This window comes from Giraffa tippelskirchi, chromosome 12, assembly GCF_054371585.1.
Source record: "Giraffa tippelskirchi isolate mGirTip1 chromosome 12, T2T-mGirTip1v1.2.pri, whole genome shotgun sequence".
Classification (NCBI taxonomy): domain Eukaryota; kingdom Metazoa; phylum Chordata; class Mammalia; order Artiodactyla; family Giraffidae; genus Giraffa; species Giraffa tippelskirchi.
In genome coordinates, this window is record NC_137286.1 from 143049300 (window position 1) to 143068420 (window position 19121).

At 38.1% G+C, this 19121-nt stretch overlaps 1 protein-coding gene across 7 annotated transcripts in view; it reads left to right on the plus strand.

The window, feature by feature from the left end:
• Positions 1-19121, plus strand: part of LOC145530572 (uncharacterized) — a 414567-nt gene that overhangs the window by 152346 nt on the left and 243100 nt on the right. For 3 of the 7 annotated variants that reach the window (XR_014071906.1, XM_081552135.1, XM_081552136.1), the window contains 2 exons: positions 769-851; positions 12330-12521. Coding sequence is in view for 3 of the 7 variants with exons in the window: in XM_081552135.1 (XP_081408261.1) it covers positions 769-851; positions 12330-12521 (275 nt within the window). In the remaining 4 variants the exon portion in view is untranslated. Of the gene's footprint in view, positions 1-768; positions 852-12329; positions 15176-19121 lie in introns of those variants that run through there. The other 4 variants (XR_014071907.1, XR_014071905.1, XM_081552134.1 and 1 more) reach the window with 2 other exon arrangements.

Here is a 19121-nt window from a genome sequence, read left to right on the forward strand (position 1 = left end):
CAGGAAGATCCCTTTGGAGGAGCAAATGGCAACCCACTCCAGTGTTCTTGCCTGGAAAATTCCATTGACTGAAGAGCCTAGTAGGCTACAATCCACATGGTTGCAAAGAGTTGGACATGACTGAGTGCCTAAGCCCAGTGTGATGAAATGCTATATGTATGTTTCTAAGAATAAAATTATCTTTATTTTGCATTTAAAATTTGTTTTCTGAACATACTCAAAATCTAGTATATTGTTTTTTATTTTTTCTTCTTGATTTGGGAGCATGATGAATATGTACAATTCTACAGTTGTCCATTACAGAACTGCTCAATCTTGGACTCTTGACATTTTGTGTTAGAAAACTCTTGGTTTTGAGGAGCTATTCTGGGCATTTTAAGATGTTTAACAGCATCCTTGGTCTCTACTCAGTTGTGACCAGCAAAAATGTTTCCAGACATTGCCAAACCTTTTGGATGAGGGATGTGGGAGGTTTTAGAATCACTTGGGTTAAGAACCACTGTTGTACAGGAAACTCTAGCTTCTTTAAACCTCTTGACCCTAGTTTCTGAGACTTTCTCCGGAGGAATATTTTTAAGATTATATTTATCTAAAAATGACATGATATGTGCCAGTTTTTCCTTCATTTTGCACCTTTTCAAAACCAGAGTTTTTGTAAGATTATCTGCGTTGACTTTTCATTTAACTAATCACGTTTTATTTATCAAATATTGAAAGGAAGCTGGGTATGAGAAATAAAAGACATCCATGATCTCATCTTGTTTGCAGCCATTAATCTGGAAGTTTAGTGGATCTCACCTAACACTGAAGATTTCTCCCAAATCCTGCATGTACATTCTGGAAATTCACAGGTACTGTTACCAAGTCCAAGCTCTCTCTGCTCAGCACACAATAGACCAATGAATCTGAGAGATAAGAGATTGAGGCAAGGAATAGGACTTTATTCAGAAAGCCTGCTGACTGAGAAGATGGCAGACTAATGTCTCAAAATAATCATCTCATCAGAGTCTCAATGCCAGGTTCTTTTATGGATCAGAGATGGGAGGAGGTGATGAAACAAAGTAAAAAGGCTATTTAATCTTGCAAGCATCTACTAGATAGGCAAGCGTCAGGCAGAGTATGTGTTAATTTCCTCCTTCCTGCCATCTACAGGTGGACAGGGTTCTGAACAAAGGCACTAGAGTTTGACAGTCAGGCAGAGGGGCAGGATTCTCTGAGGCGGGCCGTTATGTGTGATGATAATAACAAAACCAGTCAAAGAAATCTAGCATGGAAGCGTCAAAATTGACTCTTCCATGTTACAAAACTACATCTGAAATGTTTGGATTAGGATCATTCCTCATGGTCATCCCTGCCTGAGTGTGGCAGCAGCTTACCAATGATGACATTCATATGCAAAACACTACTTTTTATGTCCATTTTTTATTTCATCTTTACTGCAACTCTTTGATGTTTGTGTTATTATTCCTCTCACTTAACAAAATAGGAAATAAATGAACAGTATTTCTACAGAGTTGAGAATTGAATTCAATTTGGGGGTTCTAAAATTTGTGCTCAACAGGCTGCATTTCAATTATATATTGATGCTAGAAAGAGAATAGGCTCAGAGGGGATGAGATAGAAGGGGACAGAGCTGTAACATTTGTGTCGATGGGTGAGAGGATGGAGATAGATAAGTAGTAGAAGGAAATAAAATAAGGATGCTCTGATTCATGGTGGCATATCGGGAAATGTGAATTATCCAAATCATAGTGCAAGTCTACAGAAGAAAATAAGCATGACATGGGAAAGGATAGAAAATAAATTAACACTGTTGTTGTTTAGTCACCAAGTCACGTCCTGCTCTTTTACAACCTCGTGGAATGTGGCCCACCAGGCTCTTCTGTCCATGATATTTCCCAGGCAAGAATACTGGAGTGGGTAGCCGTTTCCTTCTCCAGGGGCTCTTCCTGACCCAGGCATCGAGCCTGTCTCTTGCAGTAGGAGGCAGATTCTTTACCACTGAGCCACCTGGGAATTAGCTCTTAATTTTTAGTGAACTTCCGACAACTTTTTGCAGAATGTCATGTTTTCCTGAAATTTGGTGCCACACAAATATTACCTCCATTACTTTCCCAAAAAGCACACTGGTTCTTTTCTTCAAATTCAATTTTTGTCTTCATTATAGTATTAATGAGTTGTCTGAATATTGGCATTGCCTCACAGCAGCATTTCTTGTCAGTTTTAAGATTCATTCAAGTTCAAGAGATGGTTGAAACAGTGGTCTTAGAGCCCATCTTACTTCACGCCAACACCTCATGCCCAGTGGCGCTCTTGTTTTGTGCTTGTTTTATAGCTCTTCTCACCGACTGTTATTGCTCTGTGACATTCCCCAAACAGATACTTTGTTTTTTGTAACAGGTATATAATTTTTCTTTAAAAAAGTAAAGTGAAAGACACTGGAAATAGTATTTTCAGTCTTAATTTATCTCTCATGTATAGTGCACTGCACAGAAGTTCAACCATTTGAATCGACTTTTTGATTTAGAAAATTGAGAACGTTTGCAGTTGGCTACCTCTGACCACCATCATCTTTTCTTCTGACATTGAATCATCCATTGATTCCGATCTGCCTATTTCAGGTTCTACAGTGTATACTGAAATTCCTACACTGCCTTTTTGTTTTTTAACCCAAAAGTACAAGAGTAGCAGCAATCAACTATTAATACTGTCAAGACCTGTTTTCCATATGGATAGCTCATAGGAGAGCCTGCAGTTCTTGAGAGCCTCTGCTTCTCCACTTTTTCAGTTGGAAGAGATTATAGTGGTTTCTTATCCTTTCAATAATGCAGGAGCCTCCTTGTCTTTAGACAATTAGTCATGTTTCTGCCTTTTTTCAAACCTACCCTATTTTTAAACAAAGACGTTACTACATATTATAGTATGATAGTTCCAATTTATGTGTCATATTATATTCCTTAAATCGGATTCATTTAGACTTTGGGATCAGACAGATGAAATTATGATTTAAATGCCAAATTTAATTTGGTCCTAAAAAGATTTCTTATACGAAAGAGAAGCTCATTATGTTTATTATGCTGACCTTTTTGCTATACGTCTGTTATTTTTATTTTTGTTTATTCCTTAACTGTAATTTCAGACTCAGAGTATCTTGACACTTTTAAAGAATACTGAAGCACATGTGTGTGTGTGCCTCTTATTTCCGTGATGAAACTGCATATTATTTTATAATGGCTTTTCTTTCTTTAACTTTCCTGAATTCCCTAGTCTTATTGTTAAGCCTACCCAGGAAAGCTTTTCCTGCTTCATTTGGTTATCTTATTTACCTTGATGAATCTTTTTTTATGCAGATGATATCCTGATTTATCTCTTTCCCTGAACTTTCTGCAGCAATTTCAAAGCTGTCAGCCTGGCAGAATAAGATTAAAGACTAAAAGGCCCAGCATTTCCACAACAAAGTACACACAAACACAACAGCCAGCTAGAGGTCTTCCCTTGATTTAACAGTCTTTTTTCTGACTCCTTTATATATGGGAACAGACTCTTCTGTAGAAGAAGTGCAAAATCAAGGTCACAGAGCAATGGACTCTAGTGGTATTCTAGGGGGATATTATTCACTGGTTGCTTAAATGTTTCATTTAACTTCTAAGGAACATTGATCAACCATGACCATTGTTCTCTAGGACTGATTTATAAGTACAGGAATAGCCTGAGAACATCACATTACTAGATTAAATATCAGGAAATGTGTGGGGTAAATATTAAGAGAGAGAAGAAAAACCAGAATACTCTGTGGTCAGGAATGCCTCCTTTCAGTTCAGTTCAGTCGCTCAGTCATGTACAACTCTTTGCAACCCCATGAATTGCAGCACGCCAGACCTCTCTGTCCATCACCAACTCCCGGAGTCTACCCAAACCCATGTCCATCGAGTCAGTGATGCCATCCAACCATCTCATCCTCTGTCATCCCCTTCTCCTCCTGCCCCCAATCCTACCCAGCGTTAGGGTCTTTTCCAATGAGTCAACCCTTCGCATGAGGTGGCCAAAGTATTGCAGTTTCAGCTTCAACATTAGTCCTTCCAATGAACACCCAGGATTGATCTCCTTTAGGATGGATTGACTGGATCTCCTTGCAGTCCAAGGGACTCTCAAGAGTCTTCTCCAACACCACAGTTCAAAAGCATCAATTCTTCAGTGCTCAGCTTTCTTCACCATCCAACTCTCACATCCATACATGACCTCTGGAAAAACCATAGCCTTGACTAGACAGACTTTTGTTGGCAAAGTAATGTCTCTGCTTTTAAATATGCTATCTAGGTTGGCCATAAGCTTCCTTCCAAGGAGTAAGCGTCTTTTAATTTCATGGCTGCAATGCCTCCTTTACCATCTTCTAAATGTAGGAGTTAGTAGGGCTTGACTTTTTAAAAATTAACATTCTGCCTCTTTCCTCAGGTCCAATTCATTCTTGTTGGTTTATATGTCATCAGTATTTCCTTATGCCTATACTTACGTCTCCAGCTCTTATGTATTTTCTCAGATGCATACTTATATAATGACTTATTTGAATATTACATGGGAATGTCATAGCTGTCTCTTATGTTTATACTCATAAACTAGCTTGCCTTTAGTCTAGTGTTTCCCATTTCCAGTAAAAGCCATATCTTTTCAACTAATTGCTCAAGCAAGACACCTGGGAATTGTCCTGGATGCTTGCACACCTATATGATTCACTAGCAAGTTGGATTTATTCTACTTAAAACATGTTTCTTGAATCATCTGTTTCTCAGTGTTTTCAATGCTGACCCTCTATTTTGATCAATCGCTATCTCTTATCTGGTTTATTGGTTTCCCATTTCATTCTTGCCTGGTTTTAATGTACTTACTGCATAATAACCAGAAATATATTTTAAAAAGCTAAAGCACACTTATTACTTCACTGCCTGGAACTCTGTCATCACCTTTTATTATACTGAGAACAAAAACTGAATTTTTTTTTTTTTTTTTCCAGAATCCTGCCTGGATTGTATTCCTGGCTCTTGCTTGCTGTAATTTATATGAACTTCAGGATGTAATCTCTCTGCTCTTAGTTTGCTTATCTTTGAAATGAGAGTGCTAATGGTGAAAATACATTTTGCATAGAGTTCTTGAGAAAATTAGAGTTAACTATGTAAGCAATTAGAATATTGTCTCGAACATAGTAAATACCTTATAAGAGATGGCTATTGTTCTTGACTTGACCTTTGAATCCTGACATCCTTTGACCTCTGATTTTATTTTCAATCTCATCCTGTACCACTCCACTGAGATTCAGCCATAAACCTTTTATTTATACCTTTATTTCTTCAATTATTCTCATGATGGTCTTCCGAGGTAGCACAATGGTAAAGAATTCACCTGCAACGCAGGAGACATGGGCTTAATCCCTGGGTCAGGAAGATATCCCTGCAGTAGGAAATGACAACCCATTCCCGTATTCTTGCCTGGAAAATTCGATGGACAGAGGAACCTGGCTGACTACAGTCCATGGGGTTGCAAAAGAGTTGGACACAGCTGAGCACAGCACATCCTCATGAGTCAGCTTCCTCCCCATCTTCCTTCCATAGGCCTCAGTTTAAATATCATCTTGAACATCAGGCCATAGAGACAAAATTCTTTATTTGCTCAACTCAATGACTCAGACCATCCTTGGGCCAGAACTAGGAGAACAAAAAGGTGAGGGGCATGATGGGAATGATCCCCCACACTCTCTTGCTCACAGTGGCTCTTATTCTTGACTCTGTGTCCAAAAAAACAAGACTACTCAGAACTTTTGCTGCCTATGCAACCCTGCTGGGGTCTCATCCTCAGATCCATTTTAGAAGAGAAATTAGGACAGAAAAACCAAACATAACTTCCCCAAGGCGCTCACCCTATGCAGGTTACTTCTTCATATTTTGACTTCACTTCCCAATCAACTTGAGTTTGCTTCCTGGTCAAAGTCCTCTGTTATTAACAGTTGCTTCTTCTCTTTATCCATTTTGATATATAATGGGCTTGTTCCATCAATTCAGGAGACCCATGTTCGACCCACGATCTTCCCTAGGTTGGGAAGATCCCCTGGAGCAGAAAATGGCTCCCCACTCCAGGATTCTTGCCTGGAGAATCCCATGGACAGAGGAGCCTGGTGGGCTACAGTCCAGTCACAATGAGATGGGCACAACGGAGTGACTAACACTGTCCCATCTTAGCTTACCCTGGAAGATCAGGTAACTGATCTCTCAGGTAGCTGAGTTCACCAGTGATCATTTGTTCCAATTTCCCAGTTTCTCCAGAACTTGAGAGCTGCAGAATGGGATCATCAGATGTGTTCCCTGTAATTCCTGATTTCCTGAAAGGAGGAGCTGGCCTTTGCTTCCTCAGCTCTTCTGATTGTTGTACAATTTTTTGATTACCTGTATTAAATCTATCTCTAACAAAATCAACCAGAGTAATTTTGGATTTGCCAAGCTTACTCTGATGCACACTCAAAAGACTTAACACATGTGAAAGTTCTTACAGACAAGAGCAAACATTATACAACTGTTATGTACTTTTCCTCTCCTCATACTTTCTCTTCTTCTGGGGAGAATCTCATTTCTGATCCAAATTACTATGTGTTTTTCTTTTGTACTATCTTTCTGAAGCATAATGAAGCAACGTGGGTAATATAACACATAAAAATAAATTTGAGTACAAGGTTGTACAGTTTCTACTGTGTAGTTGTATCAGTCTTCTACAATTACAAACTTGTATCTAAGAAAAGAGATTATTTTCTTTGAATAAATGAAATATGTGTAGACTTGCTGTTATTTCCTTGTGATGCTCTGTTGTGTGTGTGTGAGTTAGTTGCTCAGTCATGTCCAGCGCTTTGTGACCCCATGGACTGTAGCCTGTCAGTCTCCTCTGTCCATGGAATTCTCCAGGCAAGAATACTGGAGTGGGTTGCCATTCCTTTCTCCAGGGGATTTTCTCAACCGAGGAATCACATCTGGGTCTCTTGTGTTGCAAGCAGAATTCTTTATCATCTGAGCCACTACTCAATGCTCTGTTGAACAGGATATTTTTAAAGTAAGGATGTTACTGCAATGATAGTACTTGTCAAGAAAATGTCAACTAAAAGAATGGAGCCTTCTTATCCATATTAATATTAATAAGATAGTATTAAGTACATATAAGACATCTCTGGCTATCTGACTAACCTGCGGTAGATCTCATCACTAAGAGGTGCTAATGAGATGGAAAATGTGTCTTATTCTGATTAAACTCCCAAAGGATCTATAGCAAAGGATGTCACAACATAAATGCCCAAAATCTCACTCAGAAAACATGGGTCAGATTGTGCTATAATTTGAAAGGTTTTAATGCAAGGAATTTTAATGAGGAAGATGAATAATGAAAAAAAAAAACCAATTTGATTTAAGACTTGGGCTCTTTTGGGGAAAGCAGTGCCAGCACCAGATTAACCTCATGACTTTTATTTCTAACCAGGGTCACTTTTCCTGGAGGAAACTAGGAAGGCTGCCCTAGGCTACAACGAGACAAGCTATCTGATTCCCAAAGAAGCTGAAGTCTGGGGCAGTGATAATAAAATTTCTAATGTTTATTGCCTGGGGAAAGATTTTCAAAGATGGCATGGCGCCAATAATAAATTACTTTTTAAACAAATCGCTGAACCTTTGCTCTCAGTCGCTTCCCTTTGGTATCTCGTCAAATCTCTCCAGTCTGATAGCCCACTTCATATTGAGATTGGTGCATAAATTATTTATTGGAGGCCTGACAGCAAAAATTCTTTCTCTTACATCCCATTCAGAAATTTTCCTAAGTTACCACAGCAATAACATTAGCAATATGTAGGCTAGAAACTAGTAACAGCTGTTACTGTGCATATTTATTTTTGCCTAGAAATGTGTTATTAAAGGCAAATAAAAGGAAACTGAATAAGCTATTACAAAAATGTAGCTATTGTTTCTTTCTTCTTCAGCACATGGAACAAATACATAAAGTGTATAACACAGATCATAGACTAAATAAAATCTTTCTATGTACCAGTTATTCCAGAGTATACTTAGGTAAATCCTTTTAAAACTCGTTAATTTGAATGTAATTAGTGTCTGATCATTACGTTTTGCTCTGTAATATCAATATGTGCCCCTAGTCAAATCAAATAAACTAGAAATACTAATTTGTCACAAAATAGATTTTAAATTCACAAAGAATCTTTTTGTATACACACCCTATAGTGACCAAAAATCTCATTAGGCAAAGAAGTGGGCAATTTATGATTCTTATTAGATATGAAAAAAGTCATCCAAGCCTGTTGAGACTATATGAGTTGCCAACACAAAAGGATACTCAACAGAAAACATGCCTTAATCATCAAGATGAAAGAGAACTGCATTCAGGAAAGAACAAAAAAAATGCATCAAGTGGAATATTGCACACACACACCCAGAATTCAGCTCTTCATGTGAGTCATTGGGGCTATCTCTTACTGCATGTGTCTTTCATAATCTCCATAGTCTCTGCTATAAATGGAATTTGATTAGATGTAACAAGAAAGAAGGGCTCCCCTGATGGCTCAGTGATACAGAATACACCTGCAGTACAGGAGACTTCGGTTTGATCCCTGGGCTGGGAAGATGCCCTGGGGAAGGAAATGGCAACCCAATACGGTATTCCAAGTATTCATGCCTGGGAAATCCCAAAGACAGAGGAGCCTGGTGGGCTAGCGTCCAGGGGGTCGCAAAGAGTCAGACAAAACTTATCAACTAAACAAAAAAAAAAACCAGCAAGAAAGAAACATATGCAGTGGTCATATCTTCCAGGTTATGAAGAAAACATTTTTCTATCAAAAGTTTATGTTATTTAAGTTATTAGTCAAGAATTAAAGAAGAATAGCAGCATTTTCAGATATTCAAAGATGTATACAGTTTAGGTCCTATTAACCTTTTCTTGGAAAGTTGCTTGAGACAATATTCTAGCACAATGAGAAGATAAAAGCAACAAGAGAAAGTCAGATGACTTGGGAGATTTTTGAGGCTAGATTCTCAACAAAACCTCACACACAACCCAGCTTAGATCAGAATAGTACTCTCCAGAACAGGAAAACTCTACAGAATTAACCTCAAATTCATGAGACATCCCATAAAAATAAAATAGTAATTATTTAATCAAGCATAATATGAAATAAATAAGCAACTACAAACTCCAGAAGAAAACAAACAAAAGACATTAAAAATGTTATGGTAGTAGTATCTAACTTCCACCCTGACTACTACAGCCACTATGGAGAACAGTGTGGAGATTCCTTAAAAAAACTGGAAATAGAACTGCCGTACGACCCAGTAATCCCACTGCTGGGCATACACAGCAAGGAAGCCAGAATTGAAAGAGATATGTGTACCCCAATGTTCATTGCAGCACTGTTTACAATAGCTAGGACATGGAAGCAAATTACGTGTCCATCGGCAGACGAATGGATAAGAAAGCTGTGGTACATATACACAGTGGAATATTACTCAGCCATTAAAAAGAATGCATTTGAATCAGTTCTAATGAGGTGGATGAAACTGGAGCCTATTATACAGAGTGAAGTAAGTCAGAAAGAAAAACACCAATACAGTGTATTAACACATATATATGGAATTTAGAAAGATGGTAATGATGACCCTATATGCGAGACCCAAAAGAGACACAGATGTAAAGAACAGACTGTTGGACTCTGTGGGAGAAGGCAAGGGTGGGATGAGTTGAGAGAATAGCATTGAAACATGTATATTATCATATGTGAAATAGATCGTCAGTCCAGGTTCGATGCATGAGACAGGGCGCTCAGGGCTGGTGCACTGAGATGACCCTGAGGGATGGGATGGGGAGGGAGGTGGGCCAGGGGTTCAGGATGGGGAACGCATGTACACCCATGGCTGATTCATGTCAATGTATGGTGAAAACCACTACAATATTGTAAAGTAATTAGCCTCCAATTAAAATTAAAAAATAAATAAATGAATAAAATAAAAACACACACACACAAATGTTATGGTAGAAATTTAAAGCAAGCTGAAACACAGCTTCAGTTTGAACAACTGATTGGATGTCATTATGAGGCTCAATTTACCTTGACCATGTCACATGACATTTTGATTACCATATTAGAAGTGACATTGAAAGAATTATGATCTTGTTATACCAGGGTGTAAACCCAAGTATCATAAATTCAAGGGTGACACTTGGGTTTACAGTGACTGATACTTATTTAATTTCCTGAAAATAGTGCCTGCTGAGTTTTATTTTTTGGAATCAACAATGGACATATCATAGAACACTTAATTAAGTTTAGAGAACATAAAGTGAAGTTGAAAGTCTTGCCAATATAAACATACACTTACATTCTACAGATACTAGAGAGAAGAAGGGGAATAGGAGATAAAAAGCGAATCAGACACTTCATCTAAAGCGGACATTAGGAAAGTTCATTTTCTCTTAGAGAAACAAGTAATAGAAGATTAAGTAGATTTTTTAAATTTCTATAGTTGCATAGCAGGTGAACTAAGAATTTTGATATAATAAAATCCTCTGACAAAGAGAACAGATAAAAGAAAGTGTGATGTTATAAATCCACATATATTAACAGAAAATGGAAATGAAAAAGTTGTTTGAGCACTTCAAAATTACTTGAAAATATTTGCCTTCGAGAAGAATAAGACTCATATTCTTTATTAAAGTTCTCTGTGTTGTTAGATGAGATTTTTACAAACCACATGTGCTTATATTACTTTAGTCAAATTATAAAACAATTTGAAAACAAAACTTTCATGTAAAGGGAGATATACAGAGTAGCAAAATGCATAATGAAAAGTATAGTAAATTTGCCAGTGCTGTTCTGTGGTTCCCTTATTATTTGTTAATTCCCTAACAAATTCCCCAAAAGTGGCTTCTCCATATAACAGTTACTTAGTTCTTCAAATTCTGAAACCAAGTTCCTCTGTGTGTGATATTTAAATAAGAAGGTAGATGCTATCTAGAAAAAAAGCTGCTTAAGTTCCTTTTTTCCACCTTGAAATGCTGTTTATCTTATCTTCATTTATTTTCTTCTTTCTCTTCTGCTCTGATAATTATGTGTCTGTTCTTCTCTAAGACTGAGTCTTATATAATCACCCTTAGTTCAATCTCAACTGTCCAGTCTCCTTCTAACCTTAGTTTCCTTATTTGTCTTCAGTCTTGGCTTTCGGGCCCTCCCTGCTTGCCTGCTACTAGCTCCAGTGTTATCAGATTCACATTTTTCAGATGGCCTATCCTCTTGCTCTCTTCCTGTCACACTCAATCTTATAATAACAATAGTGCACATTTACTGTGTGTATTTTCTAACCTACTGAACTCATTTTAAAAATCTTTTAAAATTTCACATTTATTTCTATTGGTAAGAAGAAACTACCTTTTAGTTAGTAATGGCCCCACAAATACCACATGAAAATACCTTTTCTCAGCTTTTATCCTCATTTTCTCCTTCAGCTTATCAGTTTTGTTCATTTAGTCATGAGTGAAATTCCCCCTTTTTATATTGTATCATCAATTTGTCCTTGTGCCTTTATGAACACGGCTGCTACCGTTATCCTGGTTCGTCCTTCTTCACTCTTCTCAAACTCTAAGTGATGTTAGTGTGTAAGTTTCTTCTGCAGACATGCCTTTCTTGAATATACATTCTCTTTGTGTGTGTGTGTGTGATTTCATACATTCCCCAAAGCTGTATCTTAACTAATGCCTTTGTAGTTGTAGAGCTGCATTTGAAACTAAACACATACTTTATCTTACCTATTATTTTATCGACTACATTTTGTCCATCTACTGAATATTACGTATCTTATTACATTTCACCACCAAGCCAGTTTCTCCTGCTGACTGTTTATCTCTGGCCACTCTTCCCATTAACTAGCTGAATCCATCATGGAATCCATCTAGACTTCTTTGGCCTCCTCACTGCAAACATGTAGCCATTTGATTACTCCCATCTTTCTTGTCCTCACAGTTCCTCGGGCATTTATCCTCCATTTTTTTATTCACACTGCCTCCATTGAAAACCCTCAGATTTTATCTTTTACTTCGATTTTCCACACACACTCATCACTCAATCCTAGTTCTTAAAGCAATCCAGACTGACTGAAGATATATTTCAGAAACATCAGCCTCACGATCCAACAGGGCTTGAATAGAAATCATGAAGTTGATGATTGATGACAGATGCTAGAGCTGGAAACCAGCCTGTTATTTTCAGACTGTTTTGCACTAACATATTTTTCTCCTTTTCTTATTAGGAGATACGTCCCAAGCACCCAAAAGGCCACAAAACTCAGCACTCTGCATCCCCTGGACCTGGCTCAGTTCTCAGGATCTGGTTTCAAGATTCATCTACCACCTTCCCAAGTGCTGATCAAGGACAGCGTTCTTCCACCGCAGTTGGGATCCGTGCTGATTGTCCGGGGAACTGCTCTATTCAACTTCCTCAGGTATGTGATCTACTTTTCCCCTATTCCTGTCCTCCTGTGAAAGTAGTTGAACCGTATGTGAAAGGGCTGCCACTCAACAGACTTCTCTGGAAGGTTGCCTATCTCCACCTCATTTAGTTGTTTTTCATGGGGTTTTATCTTGTCCCTTCATCTGGGACACAACTCTCTGCTTTTTCATCCTGATTGACTTTCTGTAATACAGTTTTTGTCCTAGCTGCTGGGGGATTGTGGTTCTTCTTGCTTCTTCTGTCTGCTGTCTGATGGAGGAGGCAGAGTGGCTGGTGTAAGCTTCTTGATGGAAGAGACTGGCAGTGGGAAAAGCTGGGTCTTGCTCTGGTAGGCAGGGCCTTGCTCAGTAAAGCTTTCTACCAATTATCCGCTGATGGGTAGGGTTGCACTCTCTCTCTGTTAGCTATTTGGCCTGAGGCAACCCAGCCCTGGGGTCTATGGTAAGGTTAATGGCAACCTCCAAGAGGGCTTATGCCAAGGGGGATGGACCTTCAAAGACTGCTGCTGCCAGTGCCCCATCCCTGTGCTGAGCCCCCGCCTACCCACGCCTCCACGGGAGACCCTCCAACACTAGCAGGTAGTTTTAGTTCAGTCTCCTGTGGGGTCACTGCTCCTTTTCTCTGGGTCTTGGTGCATACAATACTTTGTTTGTGCCCTCCAAGACTGGAGTCTCTGTTGCCCCCAGTCCTGTGGAAGTCCTATAACCAAATCCCGCTGGCCTTCGAGGTCAGATTCCCTGGGGATCCCCAGGCCCTTTGCTGGATAGCCAGGCTGGGAAGCCTGACTTAGGGTTTAGAACCTTCATACGGTGGGAGGACTTCTCTGGTAGTGTTACTGTTCTCCAGTGTGTGGGTCACCTACCTGGCCAGTATAAGGTTTGATTTTTATCGTGATTGCGCCCCTCCTACCATCTTGCTGCAGCTTCTGCTTTGTCTTTGGACGTGGGGTATCTTTTCTTGGTGGGTTCCAGCATCCTCCTGCTGATGGTTGTTTACAGCTAGTTGCGATTTTGGTGCTCTCGCAGGAGGAGATGAGCGCACGTCCTTCTACTCCGCGATCTTGAACTGGAAGTCGGCTTTTGGATTTAATCTGCTCTATGAGTTCCCCAATGATGTCCTAGCATCACATTAATTGTACCACTCTGCACCTATGCATGAGATCGCTACATTTTTCAATACTTTTCATATTACTGGTCTCTGAGATTAGCCTTTATAGCCAGTTTATCTCCCTTTGTTCCCACCTTACTTTAGTGATATATAATCCATGGTAGACTTAAGACTCTTCTCACCTCTTATCGCAACTGCTGTGATCCCAAGTTCAAATATAAATGATAGTCACTATCCTGATTCAAGTGTTCAATACCTGCTTACTCGCTCTACAAAGCAATAGTTGTTTAAGAATATTTATTACTTATAATCACTCATCTAAATCTCCTTGTAAATCACTATTAGATTGGTTTTTCTATGATTGGGGAGTGTTCAAGTATATGAATTATTATTTCCTATATTAGTTCACCAATTCAACACGTATTTATTAATTTAAATAGCACAAAACTGATCTTATAGTCTCTATCTCAAAGACCTTCAGCAACTTCCTATTCACCTGAAAAATAAAATTCAAAACTCATTTGTTTCAAACTACCTTGACTATATTACTGTCATCATAGACAACCCACATTTTAGATAAACTAAATTTCTAATCTTTCTACAATAATTCCTACAGATCTCTTTACAATATTTCTTCCACTGGAGTTAGCTCCCTGCCCTCATATGTATGAAAACCTGTTTTTCCCAGTTCAAATAAACCCAAGAGGAAACTTTACCAGATATCTGACTATGAGAATAAGAGAAGTCACTCATCTTCTAAAGATTTCCCTGCCTTCCAGTTCTGCAGTGTTGATACCTTAGAATGTAGTAAAATAATTAATAGAAAGTTGCTATTTGTTATGCCTCACAAATGGTAAATTATTAAGGAATATTGCTATATTAATTCTGAGTGGATGTCAGCTTTTGTCATTTGATATAATGAGCACACAATAGAATTTAATTGTGCTTAACATCCTTTAGCATATTCTAAATGATTATTATGGCAATAAAAACATCACTTGATATTGGTTAAACACGAGCGATTTTTTATGATTCATTAAGAGCATATATTTAGATATGGTATATCCACCCCTCTGGTCCTCTTTTCCATTGTGCTAAAATAAATATTCAGCATGAAGATAATAAACACATATAAATATGGTCATTATAAAAAAAAGTCAAAGGCCTGTGTAGCTAATTATCTTGATGGTATCAATAATACAAGGACAAATAACTCAGAAATTATTTCATGCTTTTACTGATAAAGAGTAAAAGTTAACACTCTTATTTTAAATTACAGCTAAAATCATCACTAAGGCATGGGGAAGAACTTTGAACCACAAATCAGTTATGTACCTGCCTAAATTATGTGCCATATAAGCTCTCTGAAAATATACATAAGCACCTTCATATAAAAAAGTGATATGAATTTGATAGTTTCAAAGTAAAAGATAAGTCTGTAAAATATATTTAAGAATCACTAATACAGTGTATCCGTGAAAATGGAAAGAGAAATAAAGAAAAAAAAATGAATTCATGGAAATATAAAGAAAAAAGAAATTTTCTTTCAGTCATTCAACAAATACAAGTGGAACACAAAGATAGAATAGTTACCAGGACAGGGATGGTTCTTGCTGTCACAACCCTCACTATTTAACTAGGAGAAGGCAAATAAGCTATTGATAAACAGGGTAGTTTAGATGGTGATAATTGATAGGAAGAAAATACAATAGCTTAGTATGAGAGTAAAAGGGTCAAAGAAGGTATAACTTCTAACTGAAGGTCAGAGACAATCTCTCCAATGTGAGAACTGGCGCTGAGAGGAAGATGCCAAGAGCTTGTCATTTGTGAGGAGAATCTAGGCAACAGCAAGTGCAAAAACCTGCAGGTGGGGATGCAAGTTGCTTTTTAAAGGAAATAGAAACTAGTGCAGTTTAATAAAAATAAATGAGGAGAGAAAGGCACAAAATTAAATCAGAAAGGGTGAATTCATGAAGAATCTTGTAGACCATGCTAGGGTGCTTCAGGTTTGTTCCAATACTTTATTAAGACATTGTCTTCCTTAAGCTGAGAGTAATGTCTCATTGACCTTTGACCGCCAAAGTCTCTTTCTGCAAAATATACAGCAAATGTGTCGTGGAAATTATAGACACCTTGTTCTTATTCTTACTTATATTTTATGGGAAATACACACACACACACACACACACACACACACGTATATATATGACTTTATTTTATTGGAATCTTTGCATTACATACAAACTCTGTCTAAAATTTTAATTATACATACATCTTGCAATATTTACTTTAGAAAACAGGTGGGGATATTTTCATAGGAGGCTAATGGTATTGAACAAACCATTGTGTTTGCTAAATTAACTGTGTCATACTCATTACTACTTAGGTAAATCATGTTCGGGAACTAAATGGAATGTGTCAGGTTGAGACACAGAGATTCTCATTTTCCTCTGAGATGTGACCTCTAGTACCATTGGTAGAAAGAAAGAATGGAATTGCATCTGCCCTTGCCAATCAGCATGAGTATAACTTAATTTGTTGATCTGGACTTTTTCTCCTCGGTTGCTGAACCTTTACAAACATAAACACTGGGGAGTTAGATTTACAGTGTATAAAATTTCTGTTGCGCTATCGCTTTTCATAATAAGAGGATAAAATAAAACAGCCACCTTTCATACATCTGCCATTCCTTAGCACCTTTCTTAAAGCTATTACACATATGGCCAAATGTTTGTCTCCCTTGAGGATTTCCATGACACAACAAATAAGAGACTGAATATAGTATTTGTTGATCACAACATATTGATCACAGCAAAAAGACTTCTCTTTTATTGTAAAATAGTTATATTTAGCTCCACATATATACATTAATATGCGATATTTGGTTTTCTCTTTCTGACTTACTTCACTCTGTGTGATACTCCCTAGGTCCATCCATGTCTCTCCAAATGGACACAATAGAGATGCCATTTCTGCCTCTTATTCTTTGGCCAAAATGAGTCATGTGGCCACAGCTCACTCCACAAAGATGGGAAATTGTCCAATTATCTTCTGCCCAGGGGTAAAACCAGAAATATTTGGTGAGGAATCTTGATGACTACAATTTCTGCTTCCTTTGCGTTGAATCTCGAGTTGTTCAGTCAGTCATGTCCAACTCTTTGCGACCCCATGGACTGCAGCTCGCCAGGATTCCCTGTCCTTCCCATCTCCCAGAGTTTGCTCAATCTCATGTCCATTGAGTCGATGATGCCATCCAACTCTCTCATCCTTTCTCTCCCACTTCTCTTCCCGCCTTCAATCTTTCCCAGCATCAGGGTCTTTTCCAGTGAGTCAGTACTTCGCATCAGGTGGCCAAAGTACTGGAGCTTCAGCTCCATCTTCAGTCCTTCTAATGAATATTCAGGGTTGATCTCTTTTACGATGGGCTGGTTTGAGCTCCTTGCAGTCCAGTTGACTCTCAAGAATCTTCTCTAATACCACAGTTCAAAAGCATCAGTTCTCTGACACTCAGCCTTCTTTATGGTCTGACTCTCACATCTGTACATGGCTACTGGAAAAACCATAGCTTTGACTATATGGACCTTTGTCAGCAAGTATATTCAAAATCCTGAGATCCAAAAACTTAATCTGTCTTCATCCTACATTTCCAGCCTCATCTTCCTCATGACCCCACACCCTCTGTACGTCCATGTCAGAATTCTCCTCACATTGTATGCTTTCGTAATCTTTCATATGCTATTTGAAAATGTCTGGTGTTTTCTTTTTTCCTTCATCTCCTCCTTGGTCTAAGAATCACCCTTGAAGACATTTGTCAAGTTCCAACTTTTCTGAGAACCTTTTCAGTTTTCTCTTAGATCAACTCAATTGCTTTTTCAAGGAACCCCCATCATCTAAAAATATTTAATTATTGTACGTTTTTTCATCTAAAGTTTAAAGTATATGATGTCAATTTAATCATTCATATGCAGTGTAGAAAAAATGATTATGAAATAGATTTCCTAAGTTATAACATGCTTTTTACTTGACACATTCATCATCTTTCCATTACTTATAAACAAATTGCACGTAGCTCCACTTGCCCATGACATGTCAGAAGTTGGCAAAATCCTACCCATGGGCCAAATCTGAATGTTTCTTGTTTAAGATAAAGTCTTATTGCAACACAGATGTTTATATATATAATATGCATTATCTATGGCTGCCTTTGTGCTATAGCAGTAGAGTTGAGTAGTTGCAACAGGGACTTTTTTTGTTGCTGTTATTAGCAAAGTCTAAAATAGATTCTATATGACTGCAATGGACTGAATGTTTCTTCCCCCTCAAATTTCTATATTAAAATCATAGCATCCCAGATGATGGTATTAGGAGGTGGGGCCTCAGACAGTAATTAAGTACTGAGGGTAGAGCCCTCATGAATGAAATCAGTGTCCCTGTAAAAGGGACCCCAGGGAACTCTCTTACCCTCTCTCTACCATGTGAGGATACAACAACGATGGCAGTCTGCAACCCAGAGAAGGTCCTCCCTAGAACCCGACCCTGCTGGCACCTTCATCTCAAACTCCCAGCCTCCAGAACTGTGAGAAATACATTTCTGTTGCTTAGCAGTCACCCAGTCTGGTATTTTATTACAGCAGACAGCCAGCCCTTGGAGATACTGCCCTTTATAGCAGGGTGGTGAACCCCTGGTTGTTGTTGCTAAGTCATGTCTGACTGTGTTTTGACCCCGTGGACTATTTTCCAGGCAAGAATACTGGAATAGGTTGCCAAATCCTTCTCCAGGGGATCTTCCCAACCAAGGAATGGAACCCACATCTCCTGCATTTCAGGCAGGTTCTTTACTGATGAGCCACCATGGAAGTGGTGGACCACTAATCTAAATTTAGATTAGTGGACCCTCTAATCTAAATAAAAATATGATGTTTCCAGTACACGAAGGAGAGAAGAAGTTCCATATTTTTTTAAATATATTTTTTGATGTGGACCATTTTTAAATTCTTTATTGAATTTGTCACAATATTGCTTCTGTTTTATGTTTTCATTTTTTGGCTGCAAGGCATGTGGGATCTTTGGAAGGTGGAGTCTTAACCACTGGACAACCAGGGAAGTCCCAAGAAGTTCAATATTTGTTCAGCTACGTTTTCTATTGAGAACTATGCTATATTCTTTATTTTTGTTAAATCCCTTAACTCAAAATAGACATATATTGGTACATTGTTTCCTTTATTATGCATGAAAAAATTATGACTTATCTAGGGTAAATTTCTCCAAATACTTTAGCTAGACTTGAAATTGAAAACTTTAACTAACAAGATTTCTTGGGTTTCTACTCTATGATTTTATTTTGAGGGTTCTTGCCTGGGAGAGTCTATTTGTAATAACTATATAATTGAATCAATTTGATTTTGAAATGCGTATGGAGGACAAGCACTATTATTAGTATCATTACATATGTAGAGGAGAATACTGATGTATTCTGAAATCTCCA